This window comes from Hypanus sabinus, chromosome 9 (assembly GCF_030144855.1).
Source record: "Hypanus sabinus isolate sHypSab1 chromosome 9, sHypSab1.hap1, whole genome shotgun sequence".
Taxonomy (NCBI): Eukaryota; Metazoa; Chordata; class Chondrichthyes; order Myliobatiformes; family Dasyatidae; genus Hypanus; species Hypanus sabinus.
Window position 1 is genome coordinate 56064543 of NC_082714.1, and position 13673 is coordinate 56078215.

The following is a 13673-nucleotide window of genomic DNA, read 5'->3' on the forward strand; positions in this document are numbered from 1 at the left end:
CTGGAGTCCCTAAGGCAGTCCAGCATTGTCTTCCACCTCACTCTGGCAACTCCTGCAACGACACTGGTGCCAAGCTGTATCAGCCCTGGACCTTCCCTTGGACAACATTAGTGTCGTGGAGAGGGGAGACTCAATGCATGGGCAACTGCCGGTCTTCCATACAACCCTGTCCAGGTCTGCACCCTGGAGAGGCTGAAGCAAGACTTTCCAGGTGCAGATCTAGGGACTCGCGAGACTAACGGATGCCATCCTTACTGATGCATCCGATGTGTCTGGAGTGAACCACGTCTCTGTGGAACATAGAACACAGCAATTCTTCATTTCCTCCAATACAGCAATACTGCCCTTAAGGTCGTTAATCTTCTTCTCCAGCAACTGTACATTTGCTAACAAGATGCTGTATAGAGGGACACTCCTTCATCTGTGTTTCAGGCTGGCTCAGAGTCCTCTCCTTCTCCGTCTCTTTCAGCCATGGCAACATATCTTCAACCACCTTAAAGGTGCTGTACCTGCATGCCTGAGAGTTATGTCCACTGGGTCCTTCAGAAGATCGTGAAATCGCTAGTTCACTAAGGCAGTTTAAAAGCACATTGCTTAAAGGGAAATTACGAATCTCAGGGTTGTATATGGTGACACATATGGACAGATGATAAATTTACTTTGAACATCCTTGAATCCTCAGTTCAACTCTTATTTCCTCCCATGACAGAACTTGGAATAAAGAGGTGGATTTGGGAGATTGAAGTCAAGCAAGTGACTTCTGGCCCAGGACAGATCACTGGGGATGTTGGTCGAGGAGGAATTACTTGGGAAATTTCTTTATAGTTTCAATGGGTGTGGAAGACATTTTAGAGACATTTTAAAGATGGTATCTTTCCAGTTCCTTAAGGTGCCTGTTGCAGGTAATTCAGGTCTGAGGAGTATATAGGAAGGCAGGGATCACCACTATCTGGTAGACTATGAGTTTTCAACCACATCTAAAGTCCTGATCTTGAAACACTTCTCCTCAATTGACCATGGCTGTGTTGTTACACTGAAAACTAATAAATTTCTGTCTTCATTGAGGAATAGTTTCCGTGATATGGTAAGTAGTCCATAATTTCTATTTCCTCACTCTGAACTATTATTGTCATCGGAGCATGCACGGTAGCTAGGGAAAGTTGATAAAAGACTTTTGATTTGCAGATATTGATTGTTACCACAACTGTTGGGTGCTTGTGGAAAGTTTACTATATTTAGGCTACTCTTTCTTCTTGAGCAGTCCCTTGAAGTCAAGGATGGCTTGCTTCCATTTCCATTCTATGGGTTTTAATGCAGCTGGTGAATCCATCGTGGGCTCACAGACAATGCCAGTGCTGCTGCTTAGCCGGGCAGTGTGGGTGGGTGTTTTGTGAGGCTCCATATCCCAAACAAACAGTCATAAGGTATTTAACAATACCATATGAAGTAGGGACAGAATTAGGTCATTTGGCCTATCAAATCTGCTGCATTCACTCATGACTGATTTATTTTCCCTCTCAACCCCATTCTCCTGCCTTCTCCCTGTAACATTTGACCACCTTGCTAATCAAGAACTTACTCTCTGCTTTAAGTATGCTCAATGTCTTGACCTCCACAGCTGTTTCTGGCAAGGAATTCCACAGACTCACTGGGGCAGAGGGGTGTTAAACTCGAGTTGCAGGAGGTGGGAACCAGAGTGCCAGAATGGAGACGAGTTGTTAAGATATTAGATCATATATGTCAAACTCAAGGCCCGCAGGCCAAATCCAGCCCGCGGTGGAATTATCTTTGGCCCGCGAGATAATATCTAATTACTATTAAAGCTGGCCCCAGTAATCGAAGCGCCTATGGCGTATGATATGGCTAATGCTGAGTTTATTCAGGTACCAGGTTTTCAGGGTTTTTAGTGTTTATTCGGCAGTCTTCTTCATAAGAAACGGAATTTGTAAAGTGAAACACTTTGTAGTTATAGCAGAGACTGAGACACATGAGAGCAGGCTGAAAAAATGGAGGCAACGAAAGCTGCGTTCGCACGTGTCCGACTGATCCGGCCCGCATGAAACTGCATTTTGCTCAATCCAGCCCATGACCTAAAATGAGTTTGACACCCTTGCATTAGATGAAGTCAGGAATCAAAAGTATTGTAGGAAAGGCAGATGAGTTCAGGACATGGAGTAACACATAGAATTATGATATTGTAGCCATTAGTGAGACTTGGTTGCAGGAGGGGCAGGTCTAGCAGCTCAGCATTCTGGGCTTCCATTGTTTTAGGCACAACAGAGCAGGAGGGATTAAAGGAGGAGGGGTGACATTGCTAGTCAGGGAAAGTGTCTTGGCAGTGCGCAGTCAGGACAGACTGGAGAACTGTCTAGTGAGGCTTTATGGGTGGAAATGAGAAGTAACAAAAGGTATGGCCACATTAATGGGGCTAGATTACAGACCAACCAATAGTTTGTGGGATTTCGAGGAACAAATTTGTAGAGAGATCACAGACTGTTGCAAGAAACAAGGTTATTATAGTAGGTGGTTTTAACTTTCCAAAGATTAACTGGGACTCCCATACTGTAAAAGAACTAGATAGAGTTTGTTCAATGTGTTTGGGAAAGTTTTCTTAATCATTATATAAAAGTCCCAACAAGAGGGTGTGCGAGACTTGATCTGCTATTAGGGAATGAGACAGGGCAGGAGACAGAAGTTTGTGTAGGGAACTTTTTGCATCAAGTAATCACAATGCCATTAATTGCAAAGTAAATATAGAAAAAGAAAGAAAAACACAATGCTGGCAGAACTCAGCAGGCCAGACAGCATCTATGGGAGGAGGTAGTGATGACGTTTCGGGCGGAAACCCTTCATCAGGAGTGAAGTAACATGGGATGGTTGAGGGGGGATAAGAAGGGGGGGGGAGGGATAAAGTAGAGAGCTGGGAAGTGATAGGCGGAAGGGAAATGGCTAGAGAATTATGGGAAATGAAAGAGAAAGAAAGGTAGGGCTGGGGGGAGATTATAGTGAGGGGGGAAAGAGAGAGAAAGAGAACCAGACTAAAATTATAGATAGGGATGGGGTAAGGGGGGCAGGTGTATCAACGGAGGTCTGTGAGTTGAATATTCATGCCGGCAGGTAGGAGGCTACCTACACAGGAGATAAGGTACTGCTCCATCGACCTGCGTGTGGCCTCATCTTGACGGTAGAGGAGGCCATGGACAGACATATCGGAGTGGGAGTGGTCTGTGGAATTGAAGTGTGTGGCCAGAGGGAGATCCTGCCACTGCTGGAGGACTGAGCGCCGGTGTTCAGCGAAACGGTCTCCCAGTCTGCAGCGGGTCTCCCCAATGTACAGATGGCCACATTGGGAGCACCAGATACAGTATATCACCCCAGTTGACTCGCAGGTGAAATGGTGCCTCACTTGAGGATAGTGGTGAGGGAAGGACTGTGGGGGCAGGTGTAACACTTCTGTTTGCAGGGATAGGTGCCTGGAGGGAGGTCGGTGGGGAGGGATGAATGGACAAGGGAGTTGCGTAGGGAGCGATCCCTGTGGAAAGCTGAGAGTTGGTGGGGGGAGGTTGTGGGATCCCGTAGGAGGTGGCGGAAGTTACGGAGGATTATACGTTGGATCTGTAGGCTGGTAGGGTGATAGGTGAGGACCAGGGGGACTCTATCCCTGGTGGGCTGGCAGGGGGATGGGGAGAGGGCAGAGGTGTGTGAAATATGGGAGACGCGATGGAGGGCAGAGTTGATAGTGGACGAAGGGAAGCCCCTTTCTTTAAAAAAGGAAGACAACTCCTTTGTCCTAGAATGAAAGGCCTCATCCTGAGAGCAGATGCAGAGGAATTGAGAGAAAGGGATAGCATTTTTGCAGGAGACAGGGTGGGAGGAAGAATAGTCTAAGTGGCTGTGGGAGTCTGTAGGTTTGTCGTAGAAAAAGAAAGGTCCAGTCCAAGGTTTGAGATTCTAAATTGGAGAAGGGCCAAGTTTGATGGTATCAGAAAGGATCTGGGCTACTGTGGCTTGGGACTGGCTGCTTTCTGGCAAAGGTGTACTTGCTAAGTGGAAGGCCTTCAAAAGTGAAATTTTGAGCGTATAAAGCCTACTAGAATAAAAGGCAAGGATAATGGGTTTAGGGAACCTTAGTTTTCAAGAGAAATTAAGGCCCTGGTTAAGAAAAAAAGGAGGTACATTGCAGGTATAGGTAGGTCAGAAATAATGAGGTGCTTATGGAGTGTAAGAAATGCAAGTTCGGATACGGCCCAAGTGCGGAGTGAGAGACACTGAAGCAGGTCGATAGTTCACAGACTTTAATGCGAACAGTATCAAAAGGGAAATTAAAACAATAAACGTTATGCCAAACAGGGCCATTAACTAAAACCTTCAAATGGGAAACGAAGCCTACACTGCGACTGAAAAGAACTGAACATTAAACGAATACCACTGGTCTTCAGAGTCAGTGCCTCGACAGTCCAATTTCTCAGGCAAGGCCGAGGGCAAACAGGCAGCGAAGCGTTGCTGTGCTCTGTCCAAGTCTCGACAAGCACCACGACAACAAGTATGGAGTTAAATACTATCACAAAGAAATAATAATTAGCTGACGTGCAAATTCACAAGCGCAATTGCCGTATCTATTGTGCTGCCGAATCCGTGGTTGTGACAGCAAGAGAACGCTTAAGAAAGAAAGCAGAAGGGCTAAAAGAAGGGGTTGCTCTAGCAGACAAGGTGAAGGAGAATCCCATGGGATGCTACAGATATCTTAAGGATTGATGGGACAGAATTTGTCCCCTGGATGGAAGATCAGAATGGTAATCCATGTGTGGAGCCAAAAGAGATGGGGAAGACTTTAAGTGCTTTTTGCATCTGTATTTACTGAGGAAACAAACACAGAGTCTATAGAAGTGAAGCAAAGTAGCTTCAACTTCCTGGGCCCTATATAGATTACGGAGGAAGAGGTGTTTGCTGTCTTGAGGCAGTTTGGGGTGGATAAATCCCCAGGGCCTGACAAAATGTTCCCCTGGACCCAGAGCAAGGCAAGTGCAGAAAATGCAGGGGCTCTAGTGACAGGTAAGATACAGGAGGATTTGAGGATGGCTAATATTGTTCCACTCTTTAAGAAAGCCCCTAAACATTATAAGTCAGTGAGCTTGTCATCAGTAATGGGAAGCTATTGGAAGGTATTCTGAGGAACTAGATATATGATTATTTGGATAGGTAGGAACAAATGAAGGATAGTCTGCATGGATTTGTGTATGATAGGTCATGTCCAATCAATTTTATAGAGTTCTTCGAGGAGGTTACCAGGAAAGTTGATGAAGGCAGGGCAGTGGATGTTGTCCACATGGACTTCAGCAAAGCCTTTGATAAGGTCTCGCTTGGGAAGTTGGTCAGGAAAGTTCAGTCGCCTGGCATTCAAGATGAGGTAGTAAATCGGATTAGACATTGGCTTTGTGGGAGAAGTCAGAGAGTGGTAGCAGATGGCTGTCTCTCTGATTGAAGGCCTGTGACTAGTGGTGTGCCACAGGGATCAATGCTGTCCAGTCCATTGTTGTTTGTCCTCTTCTATATCAATGATCTGGATGATAATATGGTTAACTGGATCAGCAGATGACACCAAGATTAGGGATGTAGTGGACAGCAAGGAGGACTATTAGAGTTTTCAGCAGGATCTGGACCAGCTGGAAAATGGGCTGAAGATGGAATTTAATGCGGACAAGTGTGAGATGTTGCACTTCAGTAGGACCAACCAGTGTAGGCATACACAGTGAAAGGTAGGGCAGTGAGGAGTGTGGTAGAACAAACGGGATCTGGAAATACAGGTCCATAATTCATTGAAAAGTGGTGTCAATGGTAGATGGGTAAAGAAAACCTCTGGCACAGTGGCCTTCATAAATCAAGGTTTTAAGTACAGGAGTTGGGATCATATGGTTTAAGTTCTATGAGATGTCAGTGAGGCTTGATTTGGAGTACTGTGTGCAGTTTTGGTCACCTACCTACAGGAAAGATGTAAGTAAAGTCGAAAGAGTACAGAGAAAATTTACAAGGACATTTCCAGGATTGGAGGACCTGATTTGTAAGGAAAGATTGAATAAGTTTGGACTTTACTCCTTGGAATGTAGATGATTGGGGGGAGATTTGATGGGGGTGTACAAAATTATCAAAGGTATAGATAGGGTAAATGCAGGCAAACTTTTTCCACAGAAGTTGTGTGGGACTACAACTTGAGGTCTTGGGTTTAGGGTGAAAGGTGAAATGTTTAAGGGAAGCATGAGGGGAAACTTCTTCACTCAGAGGGTCATGAGAGTGTGGAACAAGCTGTCAGTGCAAGTGGGACATGTGAGGTCGATAGGTACTTGATGGGAGGGTTATGGAGGGCTCTGGTCAGGGTGTAGGTTGATGGGACTAGGCAGCTTAAATGGTTTGGCACAGATTAGAAGGGCCAAAAGATGTGCTTCTGTGCTGCACTTTTCTATGACTCTGACATTCTCCACCCTTTGGCTAAAGAAATTCCTCCTCTGTTCTAAAAGGACATCCTGCTGTTCTGAGGCTGTGCCCTCTGGTCCTAGACTCCCCCACTAATGGAAATATCCACTCGCTCACTTTGAATCGGGTTCCTAGGAGTCAGCAGGGATAAAGCACTTTTCCAAGAAGGTCTGCTAAGCTCTTGCTGCAGCAGGATGCGGAATGCAATGTCTGTTTGGAGAGTCTTGTATCACGCAACACAAATTGCTTGGCTTCCTGAAAGGAACAGAATGATTACCATTGGGGCCTTCGGTGCTAGGGATCTCCAACCAAATAAAAAAACTTTTAATGTCATCAGTGAGAGACTGCGAATCCCTGAGATGCAGAGGGTCAGGATAATCCAGTGCATGATTCACCAAAAGACTCATTGGCAAGTACAAGAAGTAACAAAATGCTATTGCTTACCACTGGGGAAATGAATCCAAAAGTAGGAAAGTTATGCTTCAATAATATCGGAGATTAGATGTGACGTATGAATACAGGGCATTAGGTGTGATTACTCCTGTGTGTAATACCTGTCTCCTTATTTAGGGAAGGATGTTAATGTGATGGAAGCTGTTAAGAAAAGGCTACTGAACTAATATTTTGTATGGACAGGTAGACTTGTGAGGTAAGGTTGGAAAAACTGAGTCTGTATCCTTAAATGCCATCTATAAATTTGCTGACGATACAACTATTGGTGGCTGAATTTCAGATGGTGACGAGAGGGTGTACAGGAATGAGGTATATTGTCCAATTGGATGGTGTTGCAGCAACAACCTTACACTAATGATGAAAAGCTCCTCTGTAAAATGAGGCAACAATAGCGCCATGATTACAATAGCTAATGTGATAGAGGACAAATGGTGGAGGATATATTTCAGAGATTGTCAGGTTGAGGGAGATTACAGAGCGAGGGAGAGATTTGAATTATGTAAAAGTAAGAATTTTTAAGTTGTGGGGTTGCCTAGCAGACCCTGGAGGTCATTCCAGGAACAAATGCAATATTATTCTATAACTTGCGAACTTAGTTAACTGAATGTGTTATTTAAGTCACATAATAAGCAATAGTCAGCTGAATCCACAGGAAAGGTGACCATCAATACACAGCTGTGCTTGACAGTAAAACATGGTAATTTGGAGCTTTTACAACAGTGTATATTTATTTGCTGTCTTGAAAGGAGTAGCAATCCAGGTTATAATTTATCTCGATACAATCATTCCAACTTGTAACATGGTGATCTTCCTTGTTGTACCCTCTACAAACAAAGTTTAAAAAAAGGCTGCTAATAATCTGCTTTTTGCTCCTTTGCAGAGACAGGGTTCCAGATTGTAACTACTCACTGCTTAAAGTGAAAATTTAAAATAAAGCTGCAGATAATGGAAATAAAGCATAGAAACATAGAAATCTACAGCACACTACAGGCCCTTCGGCCCACAATGTTGTGCTGACCATGTAACCTACTCTGGAAGCTGCCTAGAATTTCCCTACCACATAGCCTCTATTTTACAAAGCTCCATGTACCTATCGAAGAGGCTGTTAAAAGACATTGACATCTGAAATAAGAAGAGTGCTGTAACACTTAACAGATCAGTTAGCATCTGTAGAAACAGAAATAGAGTTTTGATGAAGGGTTTTCAACTTGCAACGTTAGCCTGTCAGCTATGTATGTGCTGGAGTAATCCAAAATCAAGCAACCCGAACCTCACCCTCACTTTCCCTTTGCTCTACTTTGTGCCCCTTAATATTCTCTGAGACTTAAAACTAACTTGTTTTCTCTCTTCCCCAGTTCCAATGAAGGGTCTCCAACCTGAAACATTAACTCTGCTTCTCTTCCCACAGATACTGCCTGACCTGCTGAGTGTTGACAGCATTTTCTGTTGTTGCACACCATTTAGCAAACACCATATATCTATGTCCTTCAGTTTTCCTGTCCCTTCCAGCAATAGGGAAGATAATAAAACAGTTCAGATGCTTTGAACTACTACTTATTTCTGGCTTCGTCATTATAAACAGAGACACCAGACCACTTGATCAATTGAGTGTCTGCAAAATGTTGGTTGGAAATGCTCTTTCTGCCAGCAGTGGGCATCGGTGATCCCACTACAGCCAGAGAGCTGATACATCCTGACAATCTGCTTCAGAGAATTTTCCCCATTTTATTCCCTGGAAGTCCCTGTTTTCTTGCCGTGCCTTTCACTTGCACTTAATGGCTGCATAGTTAAGGTCAGAAATCTAGCAGGTCCGGCGCGTTGGCTTCAATTTTCTCTGTGATAAAAAAGGAGATTGTGCCAAAGAAGCAGAAGATGGTGAGGATGAGCAGTTGTAGCGACAATGCCAGGTAGTTGCTGTATCCAAAAGCCACTGCGGCAGAAACGGACTGAAAGTCAAAGAAACAGAGTCACATCACTGAGGACAGTGGTTACATTTAGGCCAAGCACACCCCGGAGCTAACGACACACCCCGGAGCCAACGACACACCCCGGAGCCAACGACACACCCCGGAGCCAACGACACACCCCGGAGCCAACGACACACCCCGGAACCAACGACACACCCCGGAACCAACGACACACCCCGGAGCCAACGACACACCCCGGAGCCAACGACACACCCCGGAGCGATCGACACACCCCGGAGCCAACGACACACCCCGGAACCAACGACACACCCCGGAACCAACGACACACCCCGGAACCAACGACACACCCCGGAACCAACGACACACCCCGGAACCAACGACACACCCCGGAACCAACGACACACCCCGGAGCCATCGACAAACCCCAGAGCCAACGACACACCCCGGAGCGATCGACACACCCCGGAACCAATGACACACCCCGGAGCTATCGACACACCCCGGAACCAACGACACACCCCGGAACCAACGACACACCCCAGAACCAACGACACACCCCGGAACCAACGACACACCCCGGAACCAACGATACACCCCGGAGCCAACGACACACCCCGGAACCAACGACACACCCCGGAACCAACGACACACCCCGGAACCAACGACACACCCCGGAACCAACGACACACCCCGGAGCCAACGACACACCCCGGAGCCAACGACACACCCCGGAGCGATCGACACACCCCGGAGCTATCGACACACCCCGGAACCAACGACACACCCCGGAACCAACGACACACCCCGGAACCAACGACACACCCCGGAACCAACGACACACCCCGGAACCAACGACACACCCCGGAACCAACGACACACCCCGGAACCAACGACACACCCCGGAGCCATCGACACACCCCGGAGCCAACGACACACCCCGGAGCGATCGACACACCCCGGAACCAATGACACACCCCGGAGCTATCGACACACCCCGGAACCAACGACACACCCCGGAACCAACGACACACCCCGGAGCCATCGACACACCCCGGAACCAACGACACACCCCGGAACCAACGACACACCCCGGAACCAACGACACACCCCGGAACCAACGACACACCCCGGAGCCAACGACACACCCCGGAACCAACGACACACCCCGGAACCAACGACACACCCCGGAACCAACGACACACCCCGGAACCAACGACACACCCCGGAGCCAACGACACACCCCGGAGCCAACGACACACCCCGGAGCGATCGACACACCCCGGAGCTATCGACACACCCCGGAACCAACGACACACCCCGGAACCAACGACACACCCCGGAACCAACGACACACCCCGGAACCAACGACACACCCCGGAACCAACGACACACCCCGGAACCAACGACACACCCCGGAGCCATCGACACACCCCGGAGCCAACGACACACCCCGGAGCGATCGACACACCCCGGAACCAATGACACACCCCGGAGCTATCGACACACCCCGGAACCAACGACACACCCCGGAACCAACGACACACCCCGGAGCCATCGACACACCCCGGAGCCAACGACACACCCCGGAGCGATCGACACACCCCGGAACCTATGACACACCCCGGAGCTATCGACACACCCCGGAACCAACGACACACCCCGGAACCAACGACACACCCCGGAACCAACGACACACCCCGGAACCAACGACACACCCCGGAGCCAACGACACACCCCGGAGCCAACGACACACCCCGGAACCAACGACACACCCCGGAACCAACGACACACCCCGGAACCAACGACACACCCCGGAGCCATCGACACACCCCGGAGCCAACGACACAGCCCGGAGCAATCGACACACCCCGGAACCAACGACACACCCCGGAGCTATCGACACACCCCGGAACCAACGACACACCCCGGAACCAACGACACACCCCGGAACCAACGACACACTCCGGAACCAACGACACACCCCGGAACCAACGACACACCCCGGAACCAACGACACACCCCGGAACCAACGACACACCCCGGAACCAAAGACACACCCCGGAGCCAACGACACACCCCGGAACCAACGACACACCCCGGAACCAACGACACACCCCGGAACCAACGACACACCCCGGAACCAACGACACACCCCGGAACCAACGACACACCCCGGAGCCATCGACACACCCCGGAGCCAACGACACACCCCGGAGCCATCGACACACCCCGGAGCCAACGACACACCCCGGAGCCAACGACACACCCCGGAGCCAACGACACACCCCGGAGCCAACGACACACCCCGGAGCCAACGACACACCCCGGAGCCATCGACACACCCCGGAGCCAACGACACACCCCGGGGCGATCGACACACCCCGGAACCAATGACACACCCCGGAGCTATCGACACACCCCGGAACCAACGACACACCCCGGAACCAACGACACACCCCGGAACCAACGACACACCCCGGAGCCAACGACACACCCCGGAGCCAACGACACACCCCGGAACCAACGACACACCCCGGAACCAACGACACACCCCGGAACCAACGACACACCCTGGAACCAACGACACACCCCGGAGCGATCGACACACCCTGGAACCAACGACACACCCCGGAACCAACGACACACCCCGGAGCCAACGACACACCCCGGAACCAACGACACACCCCGGAACCAACGACACACCCCGGAGCCAACGACACATCCACTAACCTGTATTTATTCATTGAGGCACAATGTAGAATAGGTCCTCCCAACACTTCATGCCATGCTGCCCAGCAATTCCCCGATTTAATCCTCACCTAATCACAGGACAATTTACAATGCCCAATTAACCTACCAACCTTTGGACTCTGGGAGGAAATCCACATGCTCGTGGGGAGAACGTACAAACTCCTTAAAGGCAGTGGTGGGAATTGAACCCAGGTAGCTGGTACTGTAAAGTGTTGTGCTAACCACAGCACTACTGTGCTGCCATAAGTGTAGGATATCCAGATATAACACGGCCATATAAAGTCTCAACACTTAAAGCATCATCATCCAAACAGAAAATCCTCCGACGAGGCATAAACCTTACAAATGCAGTTCACCCCTAAAATCATAAACCCACTCTGGCAGGAAGCTAAAAATGGTTTCTTTCTGATATGTCACTGCAATAATCTAAATAATAACAGATCATCTCCAGGTACAGCAGGAAGATATCAACCTAGGAAGCAGTTACTGGACATGTATTGTAGTCCAGTGTGGTAGGGATCTTAACTTGTACTGTGTTTGATGGGAACATAGAGTACAATTGTATAATACACTGGTGAGATTGCACTTGGAGTACATAGTACTGGTCACTGTGCTTTAGGAAGGATGTGAATCAGCCAGAGAGGACACAGCTGGATTGACACAGATGTTGGCAGGACTAGAGGACTTAAATTCTAAGCAGAAACCACAGTAGATACGCTGGAGATAAATTTTCCCTGAAGCATAGGAGGCTGAGAGATGATCTCACGAGGTTTATAAAATCGTGAGAGACAGAGATAAGGTGGATGGTCACAGCCCTTTTCCCAGGGTAGAAGAGGTGAAAGCTAGAGGGGATAGGTTTAAGAAAGAGGGGAAAGATTTAAAGGGGATCTGAGGGGCAAGTTTTTACACATAGGGTGGTAGGTGTATGGTTGTCAGTGGAACTGGGAGGGAGGTACAGCTACAAAATTTAAAATACATTTGAACAGGTTCATGGGGAGGAAATATCTGGAGGGATATTGGCCAAAAGCAAACAAGTGGGACTCACAGAGGCAGGCACCTTGGTTGGCATGGACAAGTTTGGCTAAAGGCCCTTGTTTCTCTGCTCTGTAGTTCTGTGACACTCTGGTACCAGTAGTGGCACAGTGTGGTATATGTGATAGCTCAGTGATAAGTGTTCGAGCACTGTGAGATGTACCTTCGTTCACAGTGCTCTGATTAACTGAGAATTGATAGAGATCATACTGAGATATGCTGTCCTCCATAGTTCAGTGTGATTCCTGGCTTAGATCAGAGCGTCCTGTCTTGTTGCTCAGCATGGCCCCTTTTTAAGCTCTGAAATGTCTCCTCACTGTGGGGAGTCTTCCAGCTCGGCTCAGTGTGACATTTATTAAAACTCAGAGTCCTGCATACTTCAGCTGAGTGATATAAAAAAATCACTCAGTGTACAATGTAATAGTTCACTTTGATATGAACATAGAAATCTACGGCACATTAGGTGCCCTTTCGGCCCATAATGTTGTGCCGACCATGTAATCTAATCTAGAAACTGCCTAAAATTTCCCTAGCGCGTAACCCTATATTTTTCTAAGTTCTATGTACCTATCTAAGAGGCTCTAAAGAGACCCTATTGTATCCACTTCCACCACCGCTGCCAGCAGTGCATTCCATGCACCCACCACTCTCCGTGTGCAAAACTTACCCCTGACATCCCCTCTGTAACTGCTTCCAAGCACCTTAAAATTACGCCCCCTTCTGTTAGCCATTTCAGTCCTGGGAAAAAGCCTCTCATCATCTTATATATCTCTGTCAGGTCATCCCTCATCCTCCATCACTCCAAGGAGAAAAGGCCGAGTTCACTCAACCTATTCTCATAAGGTACTCCCTCCAATCCAGGCAACATTCTTGTAAGTCTCCTCTGCACTCTCTCTATAGTATCCACATCCTTCCTGTAATGTGGTGACCAGAACTGAACTCAGTACTCCAAATGGGGTCTGACCAAGCTCTTATATAGCTGTAACGTTACCTCAAAGATCTTGAACTTGATCTCATGGTTGATGAATGCCAACACACCAT

The 13673-nt window shown here is 48.2% G+C and overlaps 1 protein-coding gene and 1 long non-coding RNA gene across 2 annotated transcripts in view; one reads left to right on the top strand and one right to left on the bottom strand.

Annotated features, from left to right (window-relative positions):
- Positions 1-13673, top strand: part of LOC132398845 (uncharacterized) — a 63298-nt gene that overhangs the window by 4966 nt on the left and 44659 nt on the right. The window lies entirely within an intron of this gene.
- The window catches only part of LOC132398844 (UNC93-like protein MFSD11), a 44502-nt gene continuing 38491 nt past the window's right edge, over positions 7663-13673 (bottom strand). The window contains exon 13 of the mRNA XM_059978681.1: positions 7663-8867. Coding sequence (XP_059834664.1) covers positions 8715-8867 — 153 coding nt within the window. The 3' untranslated portion in view covers positions 7663-8714. The remainder of the gene's footprint in view (positions 8868-13673) is intronic.